General features: G+C 44.4%; 1 protein-coding gene across 2 annotated transcripts in view; it reads right to left on the minus strand.

Moving 5' to 3' along the window:
* Positions 1-13,836, minus strand: part of LOC142583412 (alpha-mannosidase 2C1-like) — a 255,564-nt gene that overhangs the window by 62,568 nt on the left and 179,160 nt on the right. For both annotated transcript variants that reach the window (XM_075693863.1, XM_075693862.1), the window contains exon 13: positions 185-358. In XM_075693863.1, the coding sequence (XP_075549978.1) occupies positions 185-358 (174 nt within the window). The remainder of the gene's footprint in view (positions 1-184; positions 359-13,836) is intronic.

Genomic DNA, 13,836 nt, shown 5'->3' on the forward strand with positions numbered 1-13,836 from the left:
CGCAAAAGTCAAATTAGTGGGAGTCAATAGCACTTCATGTGTCATGCTTGAACTAATTATGCTTAGCAGGTGCTTTGAATATAATTAATCACTGCAGCTGTACTGGTCAGTTTTCTCCTTTTCTTTCATTTCAATTTATGCTGACAGCACACACAGGATAAGACAAGGCACAAGATGTAGCCACCTTGAGGAACTTGTGGTCTTCCTTCCATTCCACTTGGGTGTCAAACCTTAGGTACGGATGCACCGCATCAATGATGACAGTCTGCGTTACGGTGCTTGAGAGCCCAACTGTAAATTTCACTCTGACAGCTGCTTGCAGAGGGCCCTGCTCCAAAATGGTAGCGGGTTCAAGTACCTGATTTAAAGAAAAGAAGCAAAGAAGAAGAAATACATAGACTTAGCCTATTACAAAATGGGACCACTATGTAGAGTAATTGGCACTAGCCTCAAGAAAGGATCTTGTTTAATGCAAAATGTTGACCTATGTTGCACCTTTAAGAAATGCTTCCTTGTTTGTGTGCATGTATTCATATGAATGTATTTATCTGAACACCAGAGATTGTGAAAGCTATTTAGCAGGAAATCTGAGAGCTTTTGAGAGCTTCCAAGGCCTTGTCAACCTATTTCAAAAGCAAAAGCAGCCTTATGCTTGACAGGCTGAAAACAAGCACTGTCATAAACAATGAGCAAGAATTTTTTTCACTGCTCACAAACAAGAAAAGTAAGAAAGGTTAGAAAATGAACCACAGCCCTCGCTCTTTACCACCCACATAGAGTGTGCCATACATACATGGAGGAAATACATCAGCCACAGTAAAGATGCTAATCAAATTCAAGTGGCGTGAGTTATGGATTGCACCAAGCTTGTAGGCAATTGCGTAAATAAAATCCACTTAGATGAGCTAAAAATAAAACACGAATTATTAAACACTTCATCAAACTTGAAGAATTTTGAAAGGCTTGAAAATATCATTTTGATGTTCAAGGGTTTTCAAGGACCTCTATAAATCCTGGGACAGTGCCTCAACAAACTGTGTATGAAAACTTGCATATTTACTTTAAAGCTTTACCAGAAGATATTGCACTGATGCTAGTTTGTTTTCATTAGAGACGAGGAAAGAAATAAAATTGCTGTTTTGCCTAGGCCACAATGACGACAAAAACAGCCCCGAATTGCTGCCAGTACAGTTATTTGATGTCATGGCGCTCGTACAGTGAGCGAAGATGGCGTGTGCGCATGTGTAATAAAGAAACACGTGCTACGCCCTGTTACATGCAGTCTCATATACCGGGTGTGCAAGGTGGTCAAAACAAAGGCTCAAATCGCGACAGCAATGTCAGAAACAGCTCTGAATGACTTGATGGCCATTACAGTTACTAGACTTTGCAGCACTTGTACTGTGATTAGAGACAATGCATGCGCACGTGCACAATTATGGAATGCATACTAGTATGTGCCGTAACAATTGCCCCTAAATACGCTTCTCTGCGTAACAACACTGTACTGCGGCGAAGCTGACTTAACAAGAGTAGGCCATTACGCAATGCATGTTGACCTATGCCTCATGCACACTGCTCAATGCAGGTATTCTTCTGAAGCAAACTGCTGCTTACACACCAAATGGTTTAGATCCTGCTTCGGCCAGCTACCTAGCACATGATGGGAATTATGATGTGGCTTTGTTGCATGACACCTCTTTATTTTTTTTATTTTTTATGTGGCAACGTGTCAAATGGCCTATTGAGCGAAAAAGCCGGCGGCGCCCGTTGCAGTGAAAAGGCATGTAACTTCCCAATGGCTGCGACGCCAGTGTCATGAGAATGCGCTTGCGGCGCTGGCTTGCGCTTGCCGACTCGGGCCTTGATGGAGTAAAGCAGGCAAAAGAAAACACCTACTACGGTGGCATTGAGTGCGGGGAGAGGGTATCGCTGCGATGCATGCCACGTGCCCTCCCTCTCGAAAGCCTGCGTTATCCGCGCATTCCTTGTTCGCACAAGCCTGTGTTCTAAATGCACTTCGGTAAGGCCAAATCAAAACGTGACAAGCATCTCAATGCACTCGCTTGCCCATGAGGAGTTCATGACTCGAAGGACTGCTCAGCAGCATTCAGTGCATTCAAGTGGGCATTAATGCTTTCGCATTCACAACTCATAAGAAGTGCTAAGGTGTCCTCTGGTTTTTTTCTTCTTCCTTTGCGGTGGGGTAGGGCAGTTTCTTGGGAGATTTATGGCTGTGTCTATAAAACCAGGAGGACTTGCCAAAATGTGAGTCTCCAGGACAAATCGGGAGAGTTGGCAGGTCTGTAACGTGTACATTCTCGACTGCATATCTATGCTATGGAACAAGTTAAAGCTGCTTAACCCTTTCAGGGTCAATAACGTAAATATATGGCGCCACGAACAAGTCCAAAACGGTCAATGCCATATATTTACATCACCGTATGTACACTTAAAAAGCACGCCAATTTCCAAACTTTTTCTTTCCTGGCATGTGCGGCCACTATGTGGGGAAAAAGCCTCCCTCTCTCAGTTTTCATTGCATGGTTTGTTTTAGAGTTCGTTTGTTTGCTCCAGCACATCTATATACCACCACTCGCGCATTGGCATGCGCGCGTGGGTGTCGGTTAGTTTGGGTTTCGTTCCACGGGTGGTCTCGGCTTCTTGCACTTGCAAAACTGGTGACTATCTCTTTACTAATCCCTCAAAGGGCAACCACCTGTTACTCGCTTGTTTATTGCTTACAGGGGTGTACATACGAAAGATGCCGTCATGCATGCGTTTCCCTTTTTTTTTTTTTTGAGAGTCGCGAAAACTAACTGCCTCTGATTGGTGATAAGATAAGATTAGCGGAAGTTTGTCGCAAGTTTTGCTTTTTTGACGAGCACACAAACACACAGTTTTCTTGAGTGAGCTCACCTATGCAATTCGATTACGCTATGGATGTAAACATTATTGTAAGAGCAAGAACATTTGAGGCTTGAAAAATATTCTCATGTGTGACTTTCTAAGCCTTGAACTATGTGTATAACAATGCATCAAATTTTTAATTGTTGTAAGTTTATTTCCTTTTTTTATTGTTGTTGTTATTCATGAATAAACAGTACATATATACCTATGCAAAATATTTTTTTCTCACTTTACGGTCACCCTAGAAAGATCACGGTAGCTTTTTTTATTTAAAAAGGTCCCTTTGAAGTATTTTAATCTGCAATAAAAAAAATCGACCCTGGGTGGTCACATATGGTGAAAAAATATCGACCCTGAAAGGGTTAAAGGGACTGACAACCAATTTTTACGGTACCCATTTTTTTTATTGAGCAACAGAAAGCTTGCCAGTCAGAGTGCCCGATCCTACAGTGGGAACACGGAAAATGCCATAGAACATTTTTTATCAGAATTTTCAGATCTGCATTTACAATCGTGAGGATGAAAGCGTATGCTGGAAACATGCTGGAAACAGTGATAGGAAGTGCAACGGCGATTGTACGCCGGCACTGGTAGGAAGCACAGAAGTGTGGTCCTGGCTCATGGCGATAAGCAAAACGAGAACAAGGTGAAAGCAGGAGCCAACGTTTGGACAAGTGGACTTGTCTTCTTCAAGGAGCCTTGAAGACGACAAGTCCACTTGTCTAAATGTTCACTCCTGCTTTCACCTTGTCCTTGTTTTGCTCATTGTTTTGAATTTCCATCTCCCACCTTCCCCACGTTTTCCCTGGATTTCTACCAACGAAAGATGAAGGAACAAGGTGAAAACTTTCTGCTTTCCTACCTTGAAGAAGACAAGTCCACTAGTCAGAACGTTGGCTCCTGCTTTCACCTTGTTCTTGTTTTGCTCATCATCTTGAATTTCCATCTCCAATGTTCCCCGTGTTTTCCCTGGCTCATGGCATGATAGACAGGAGCGCCGGCGTCATTGTTGTGCAATGCCTTTGTTTGGGACAAATTCTGAAATGCTGACACTGCACCCGACTGCACATCTAAGTTTATCACCTTGCTTTCTCCCTCCGTTCACCTTTTCTTTGGCTCGCACCTTTGCACATGCTCCCTCCTCCCCTTTCGCATCCAGCCAACGTCTATCAATGTTATGCCTTCTTCTATGTCTCTGTCGTCCGCATTAAAGGGGCCCTGAGCCACCCCTCGCGCTTCATGAAAAAACACAGTGCACGGTTAGCATACGCTGCTGTGAACATCTCAGCCAAAGTTTGCAGTCATGCTTGGCACGTGGATCTCACAAATGGAGCACGAAGTCACCTTTGTTTCACTCTCTTTTCTACAGCAGCCTGCTCCTCTCTATTTACTGGATGCTTTATTTCATAACATAGCATATACCCATACACGGCTGCTATTGGCCAATAGCTGAAATCAATCACGAACAATTTTTGGATCAGTGCGCTTCTTCCTACTGTTACAGTTCACTGAGTGCAGCGTTGAAGGAAACGGATGGCAAGCGCCTGAGACACAATGTGACTATTCGTCACGCTCGTCAACACGAAAAGGCTTGTCTGTCGGGTGTGTGCGATGGCATTATGTGCCAGTGCAAATCCTACTCTGCTTTGTCCTACGTTCACCCCCTCTACACCAGGGAGTGGTTTCTTTCTCTCCAAAATCCCATGTGTGGGTCGCCCAGTGTGTTGACCTGACGTGTCCTCTGTTCACTGCCTCTTTGCCAGGAAGTGGTTTTTCTCCATGTTCCTCTGTGTGGGCTGACCAGTGTGCTGACAACGCCCTCTACTAGAGAACAAGAAACAATGAGGTTGCCCAGATGGCGTAGGGCATAGAAGGCCAGCGAGATGGCATGAAAACATCTTCTCTACCCTTGTGTGCAAGAGCATGCACATTGAACGTTTCTGTACTTTTTGTCTTGGAGCACAACGCTCACCTGGAACAATGTATTAAACTTCTGTTATTTGGTTTTACACCATCTCATCTTCCCTGCTGGACCCTCTCCAATCGTCAATCTGGTTCGAGCTCCAAGCAGACGCTGTTGAAAGTCACTGAAACCCCATCCCAATCACAACTGAAGACACCAGCTTGTAACAACTGGTACCAGCCGTGACAACTGGTAAGCAGCAGACAGGACACGGATATATGTGCCTTGTCTGCGAAGTCGCAAATGAATGCAGCGTTTGCAAAGGTTTAAGCCGAATTCTTCACTGCAAGGTAGTGAGTGTGGGGCTTCTGCTGCCGAGTTTGGCCAGGTTTTGTTGAAGGGTTAGAACAGAATGGGTAATTAGAGCTATTGTTGTCGCCTAGTTAGGTTGCGGCAAGATAGATGTGTGCAGTAAAGAGAGCAGCACTGAAAACAGCCATGAAGTTCAAGTCATTGTGTAAACCAGAGTTGTTGGAGCTGGCAAAGGTGTTGCACCTGGATGTCACTGACACACTCCGAAACACAGTTGATTTAGGCTATTCTGGTTTTAGAGACTAAACATGATGAGCTTACGGAATGCCTGGAGATCATTAGAGAGAGGGAGGCTGCAAAAAGTCAGGCAGAAGAGCGTGAGGAAAGGGAACACGCACTTGAATTGTAGTGACTCGAGCTTGAAATGGAACGCGCTCAAGCAGCAGGACAGAGGAGTGAAGGAAACAGTGCAGGAGAGCATGTATTGTTAAAGATGACAGAGCTGATGCGGCCCTTTAAGTTCAGAGAGGACATTGGTTTGCTCTTTTGGATCAGTTTTGAACTTCGAGTGGATGTACGAGAAGCAAGGGTTCTCCCACGAATCGTGGCCACAGCGTCTGCTCGCACTGTTACCAGGCAAGGCAATGGACGTAATCGCTCGCTTAACCAGAGAGGAAGCTGAGGATTATCATAAGGTAAAGTCCAGTTTTCTGAGGAGGTACAGGCTGTCAGTGGAAGCATTCCAGTGAAAGTTCAGCAAAATGGAAAAGGCTAGGAATGCGTCCCATGCTGAGTTTGCATATAAGCTTATGTCAAACATGGAGGAATGGCTCAAAGAACAAAAAGCCAATGTTGATCACGGGAACGTTGGTTAGTACTTTGCACTTGAACAATTTTATTGCCGGTTACTTGAGAATGTGAGGTACTCGGTTCAGGATAGGCCAGAAATTAGTACGGTAGCCAGAGCCACTGAACTAGCCGAGGAATTTGTGATGCGTCGGGCTCGCAAAGTCAGCGAAGATCAAAAAGGCGACCCCAATTTCAGGCACGGCAAGCTGAAGCTAGGGCCCAAAAAAAAGAAAGGACAAGCCTATGATTGAGGGTACCTCAAAACGGAATGCTTCAAGGTCAGAAGGGATCCCTGAAGTTAAAAAATTGGAAGCAAGGAAACCCTTTCTTTGCTAAAACTGTCACAAACCTGCACACATTGCTGCACAATGTAACAAGGCAAAGGTGGTGTTTTTATCGGTCGGTTGCAATGACAAGAACAGGAAGCTGCTTGAACCATACATGCGTGACCTTGAGGTAAATGGGAAACCATGTTGGCTACTATAGGCATGGTTCACAGCTCTTATGTGGAACCTGAGATGTACACAGATGAATGCACCTGGATTAAGCAAGCTGTAGAAGATTACAGTGCATGTCTTCCATTTGAAAATGTCCTTTCGGGACACTTGAGATGGCAGCTGCCGTATCGGCTAAGCTTTCTCCACAGTACCCGTTACCTGTTCTCAAATAGGACGGATCAGATTCTGCGCAAGAAAGGGCTAATGTTTGAGGAGGCTAGTGTGATGGCACTAACGAGATTTAAAGCTTGTGAGTTAACTACAAAAGCAGTCGCAGAAACGGCACTAACTGAGGTAGAGGCTGTTCGAAACGTCAGAAAGGAGAGATCGAGAATGCTGTCGCGTTGGAACCACAGGAATTTGGATCCGCACAGGCAGAGGTCCCAGTAGTGGAAGCAGCCCAGTTATTGGAAAAGCAGTCGCCAGATTTGTGTGTAGCATTTACATCAGAAGGCCTACAGCGGCTGTTAGAGATGGATAGTTCAGCCTTAAAGTCCAAGCAAAACAAAGACCCCAGCCTGCAGAACATTCTAAACAACCTAAACGAGGTGCAGTAGGAAGGTCCCACAAACGAGGTCCAGAAACTGTCTGACACAAACTATGTTATAAGCATGCCTGTGAAGCGTAAGATACAGCAGGTTTATCACTGTAATCTGCTCAAGCATTACAGGTAATGGGAAGCAGATGTGTACATGATGGTAAAAGTTTCCGAAGAGATTCCAGTAGAGCTTCCAGAGCTCGTATCACTCAGTAACAGAGAGGCTATGGAACAACTAATTAGGGAACTAGTTTCTAAAGCACAGCTGCAGCCTGAACAAATGACGAAGTTGCAAAAAATCCTGCAGGGGTTTTAGGACTTATTTGTAGATAGGCCAGGGAAGACATCGGTTCTTACACACAACATCGGACTCACTTCTTCGGAGCCAGTATGTTCAAAGGCTTACCGATTGTCACCGCACTAACAGGAGATTATGGATGCAAAGATGGAAAAAATGTTGACTCTAGGGGGGATCAAGCATTGTGAGAGCGATTACACCTTAGTTGGTGCCGGGCAAGGATCTTAGTTGAGATGCCAGGCAAGGATTTGCGTCCTTGCGTAGATTACTGCAGGCTAAACATGATCAATGAACATCAGATTTATCCTATACTAAACAATGAAGAGCACATCAGTCAGCGAAGTTAGTAGTGCCAGATTCATTTCTACCCTGGATCTTGTTCGAGGCTACTGGCAGGTTCCGCTCACAGAGCGGGCCAGCAGATATTCCGCCTTCATATATCCAGTGGGAACGTTCCACCCTAAGGTCCTAAGCTTTGGCTTGAAAAATGCCCCATACTGTTTTTCAAGCCTTGTGGACAAAGTGTTGCGAGGACAGAAAGTGTTCACCTTGCCTTACTTAGATGATGTTGCGACATATTCTGCATCCTGGTCGCGGCATGTGCAACACTTGAGGGCAGTGTGTTTAAGTGTTGTCCCACTTGCGGGAAGCAGGCTTAACTGTCAAGGCACCAAAATACCAAATGGCACAAGCAGAACTGATCTATGTCGGTCATGTAATCGGACAGGGCTGTCGCCGTCCCTCTGAGCTAAATGTGGCTGCGGTATGAGATTTCCTGTAGTCGTGCACAGAGACCGACATCCAGTCTTTCTTAGGGGTCGCTGGGTACTATGAGCAATACATCCCTAGGTGTTCTGAACTAGCTAGTGCTCTAACTGATGCGCTTCGAAAAACTGGGCCACAGAGTGTCCTCCGCGATGAAAAAAAGGAATCCTCTTTCAACACCCCGAAGGGCGCATTGACGAGTCAGCCCGTTCTAAGATCACTGGACTACACGTGGGGATTTGTGGTTCAATGCAATGCAAGCAAGCGAGGCATGGGCATTGTACTATGCCAAAAGGGAGAGAGCAAGGAGGAACGCCTTGTCATTTACGCAAGTCGGAAACTCACTAACCGAGAACAGGCATACAGTGCTACTGAGAAAGAATGCGCATGTCTCGTATGGGCTGTACAAAAATTGTGTTACTTTCTTGTGGGCTCGAGGTTTGTCATCGAAATGGATCATTGTCCTCTCCACTTGTTGCAGACGTCTTCCAAAAATGGCCCTAACCTGCACTGGAATCTCGCTTTACAGCAATATTCATTTGCGATATGCTATAAAAAGAGGACTCTCAATGGCAATGCCAATGGCTTGAGTCGAAGCCCCTAGATCGAGAATCAGCCTCAAACATTTCCTAAAACTTGTCTTTTTTTTTTTTCCTGACGAAGGATTGGAAGGGTCTTATTTTGGCTTATACACTTGGGTTGGGTCATGACTCATGAATCGTATAACAAGTTCATGTATGTAGAGTGGAACCTCAGTTATACGTCGCCCGTTTTTGCGACGACCCGGGTTTTAGGACGGATTAGCGCAGTCCCAGCGAAGTCTCCATAGAAGCAATGCATTAAAAACCCCGGTTATCCGACATAATTTTATGCCTGACCCGCGTTATACGACAACCCTCGCGAAGCGCGGGATGGAACGGCGGACAAAAGAAAAATGCCGCGGGTCTCTTTGCTCGCCTTTTCTTCTCCACAATCACTTCCTCCCTCCCTTCTCGGTGGCGTCGCCTCTCGTCGCTTGGGGGAAGCATTTCTCTCCCCCCACCAGCAGCCGCCCACGACACACGCTGTGCTGAAATAGCATCTTTTCTTCTCCACAATCACTTTCTCGCTCTCTTCTCAGCGGCATTGCCTCTCACCGCGTTGGGGAAGTGTTTTTCTCCTTCCAGTTTCCCAGTAGCAGGTCGCCGACAAAATAGCGTGGAGAGACCTAGGTTTATCACACGTGTTCTTCGTCGTAATCCTAGCGACCAGCATTCAGTGGAGGTTTTGAGTTGTGTGGAGCAACATGACGCACAATGTCCTGAAAGCGGACAGTTCTGTCGCTCGGCGATAAGCTGAATATTATTGAGGAAGCGGAAAAGCAGCATGAAGCCACGAAAGCCGGCATTGCCAGGGACCCTAAGATACCTGAATCTTCGCTTAAGACGATCCTGGCAAACAAAGCGGTGATATTGCAGAATGCCAACAAGTTCAGGCTCAAGCAGAAAGCAGCAAAAGAAGGACAACATGAGCAGTTAGAAAATGTTCTCGTCAAGTGGCTGCATCAAGCACAGAGCTCTGCTATCAACGTTGACGGCACCATTCTAAAAGAAAAGATGGACCTTGTGGCATTGCGTCTGGGCATCAACGACTTTCAGGCATCGACGACTTTCAGGCATCGACGACTTTCAGACATGAACGAGTGGCTGGATTGCTTTAAAAAACGAAACAGGATTGTGTACAGCTGCTCCTGCGGAGAAAGCACTTCCATGGACATTTCGACAGTGAACGAGTGGATGGAGTCGCTGCCGGAGATGATTGCTGCATACAAGCCCTGGGCCTTTTTTAACGCCGATGAGAGCAGTATTTTTGACCATGCAGCCCGAGCAAACTGTCATGACGGCAAGCGTAGTAAAGAGCATGTGACACCACTATTCTGTGCTAACGAGGACGGTTCCAAGAGGCTGCCCGTGCTCGTTGTTGGAAAGTTTGCAAAGCCACGATGCTTTAAGAATTTGAAGACACTGTCGTGCAGCTACAACTTCAACAAACAAGTGGGCGCGGCGAAAGCGCTGGGAGCATGTGGCTTACGGCCTCTCATTTTTTCATCGTGCAGGCCCTGCTGATTTCTTCTGCCGGGGCCTTATCTTCAACTCCCTTCACTGAACCACTTTTTCGATTCAACCAAAGACAACAAAATGGATTCGGCGACACAGTCCCGAAGGGGGCTCTTCTGCATTTCCTGCCCCGATTCGTTACGTCAACGGCTACAAATGCTATAAGAAGTGAACTACCCCCCGGCATCGACAGTGGGCGCGGCGAAAGCGCTGGGAGCATGTAGCTTACGGCCTCTCGTTTCTTCATCGTGCAGGCCCTGCTGATTTCTTCTGCCAATGCCTCTTCCACTCCCTTCGCTGCACTGCTTTTTCGATTCAACCGAAGACTACAAAATGGATTCGACGACGCAGTCCCGGAGGAGGCTTTTCTGCATTTCCTGCCCCAATTTGTTACGTCAACGGCCACCAATGCTATAAGAAGTGGACTACCCCCCGGCATCGACAGTGGGTGCGGCGAAAGCGCTGGGAGTATGTGGATTACGGCCTCTCGTTTCTTCATTGTGCAGGTTAGGCATGAATGTTCAATATGTAGTGATGACATATTTCTTGTTATTTTGCCGTGCCCACGCACCTGTTTGAGTATTGCATATGAATGCTTTTGTTTGTGCAAATTTATTTTTTGCGGGGATGTAGAGTTAAATCCAGGTCCTCTTACAGTTGAGGAAATGTTCGCGCAACTCTTGGAAGGACAGAATGAAATCAAGGTAGAAATGGTTGACTTGAAAACTCGTCTTAATGGTACTGAAAAAAGTATTGAGTGTTTTGGTGTACGACTGAATACCCTTGAAGAAAATGTTAATGAAACCCATGCAAAACTAACCGCTAGCATTGAGACTCTTCAAGAGGCCGTCATAACACAGCATGCTAAGTTAGTTGACCTTGAAAATCGCAGCCGTAGATCAAGCTTGATAGTTTTCGGTATTGCGGAACACGCGAATGAAACTGAATTAGACTTGAGGAAAAAGGTTATTGATGAATTGTTTAGGAAAAAGCTGGGCGTGAACTGCTCTTCAGTCACCCGCATTCACAACTAGGACATAGCGAACGAAATCGGCCAGTAATTCTTTACTTTCAAGACTACAGGGAAAAGCAGGCTGTCTGGAAGATGTTTCAAAGCTTAAGGGTTCTCAGATAAGTATTGATAACGACTACTGTGAGGAAACTCGACGAAAGCGTAAATTACTCTGGCAGACAGCAAAGGAAGAGAAAGCAGCTGGTAAAAAAGTATTCCTTGTGCATGATAGCCTTCATGTTGACAATGACATCTACAGTTGGATTGACTCCTCAAACACTCGAAAATGGCTTTCAAAGGTGAAAAAGAAGCCTACAAAGATACAGCAGTTCCCAACTGCACAGCTGCGCCTGATATCTTTTAATGCACAGAGCATTAGTAACAAACTTGATAAGCTTGAAAATATCCTTATTTTATATGACCCGCATATATGCGTTATTACCGAAATGTGGCTTCATGATCTGATAGGTGACGACGAAATTGTGCCGCCTGGTTATCAGCTCTTCAGGCATGATAGAGGCTCTCGTGGTGGCGGCGTGGCGGTTATTGTAAAAGATAGCGTTGATGCCACTCTTGTTGATCAAATTGCAGATCATGACAGCCTTTTTTTGAAGATATCATTTAAGCAAGACACCTTTTTCCTTTGTGCCATGTACCGTACACCCAATGCAGATGATTTCTTTTTGAATAAGCTATACGATCGACTATTAGGTTTGCGTAATAAAAACATATTGCTAACTGGTGATTTTAATTTACCAACGATTGATTGGGAGAACATACGTTATGGCTGTTCTTCTACTGGTGATCCTATTCTTGACATCACGTTTTTTCTCAACCTTAAGCAAGCGGTGACTGACTATACTCGAGACAGCTCAATTTTGGATTTACTGTTTCTCAGTGAAATATTCATTGACGACACCGTTGTAATTGAGCCTGGTATTTCTGACCATAAGCTAATCCTCTTTACCTGGAATAAGGTTTTAGGTCGAACTAAAAAAACTCAGTCAGCCACTGTTGTAAAGGAATTTTCTAAGGCTGATGATGTCACTATAATTGATTACCTTGACACGCATATCGAAACCTTATCACACGATGTTGAGACCTCATGGCAACTCTTTGTGAAAACCATACATTATTGTCTTGATAATTTTGTACCCAGCAGAAAAATGTGTAACCACCGTGTAAACCCGTGGATTAACCGAGAAATTATCCACATGAAGCGTAAAATTAAAAGACTACACAAGAAGCGCGCAACAATGACTCCCCAGTTTACAGAATTAAAAGATAAGCTATAAACAAGCTTGGCAAAAGCAAGGAAATATTTTGTACTAATACATTGACAGATTTTCTTCAAACTAACCCCCAAAAGTTTTAGCGGTACTTAAGTGAGTCGAAAATCGGGATTAGCAAAATGAATGTCGATGGTTTGGTGATAACTGACTCCTGTGCTATTGCTGAACATTTTAATGCATATTTCCAGAATGTTTTTACTAAAACTGATGATTATGAATTTCTGAATTCAATCGTTGAAACTGATACTGACATAGAAGCAACAAGGGAAGGTGTAACACATATGCTGTTAAAACTTGATCCTAAAAAATCCGCTGGGCCTGACGGTATCCCTAATGCCTTTTGTTAACCGGTACGCTGAGTATTTATCCAGGTTTCTAACTGCTCTTCCTAACTGCTCACTGTCTTCAGGGGAAATACCGGCTGACTGGGATATAGCACGCGTTAAGCCGATTTATAAAAAAGGTGACCACTTGTCATTTGAGAATTATCATCCTATCTCTACTACAAGCAGGTGTTGTAAACTTTTTGAGCATGTTATTGCAAACTTCATTCATGAATTTCTTAGTGATATCAACGTACTATAAAAATTTCAACATGGATTTAGAAAAGGGTTATCTACTGTTACACAACTAGTTACAACTGTGCATGAATTTTCACGAGTGCTTGAAGCATCAGGACAAATAGATGTTCTCTTTCTGCATTTCTGTAAAGTCTTTGATAAAGTGCCATATGGGAAATTGTTGTACAAATTACAGTGCTTGGGGTTACCAGGAAAAATAGTTCAATAGATTTGGGCTTATCTTCACAATAGACAACAGTATGCGGTAATTAATGATTCATCATCTGCTATTCTTCATGTCACATCTGGAGTCCCACGGGGAAGTGTATTGGGACCACTTTTGTTTTTGTGTTAATGACTTGGTTGATGTTATTCCCGAAAATGTGTTTGTACGTTTGTTTGCGGATGATTGTATCATTTTTAAACAAATCGTATCACCCAGAGATCATGTTGAATTGCAACATGCACTGAATGTTAGTGACGGCTGGTGTTAAAAATGAGGCATGCAACTAAATACTCAGAAAACAGTACTACTGTGTATCACCAGGAAACTAAATCCTAGCCAATTCTGTTATTCCCTTAGAAATAATAGTATCTCGGTTGTAGGCAAATATAAGTACTTAGGTGTCACCCTTACAAGCAACTTAACTTGGTCAACCCACATTTCTGATATCTGCACATCTACACTACGTAAGTTATTGTTCCTTAAAAGAAAGCTGAAATTCGCACCTTCGCAAACAATGCTTTTAGCCTATAATACCTGTGTTCGTTCTAAGCTTCAGTATGCTTCCATCATTTGGCATC

This window comes from Dermacentor variabilis, chromosome 5 (assembly GCF_050947875.1).
Source record: "Dermacentor variabilis isolate Ectoservices chromosome 5, ASM5094787v1, whole genome shotgun sequence".
NCBI classification, from domain to species: domain Eukaryota; kingdom Metazoa; phylum Arthropoda; class Arachnida; order Ixodida; family Ixodidae; genus Dermacentor; species Dermacentor variabilis.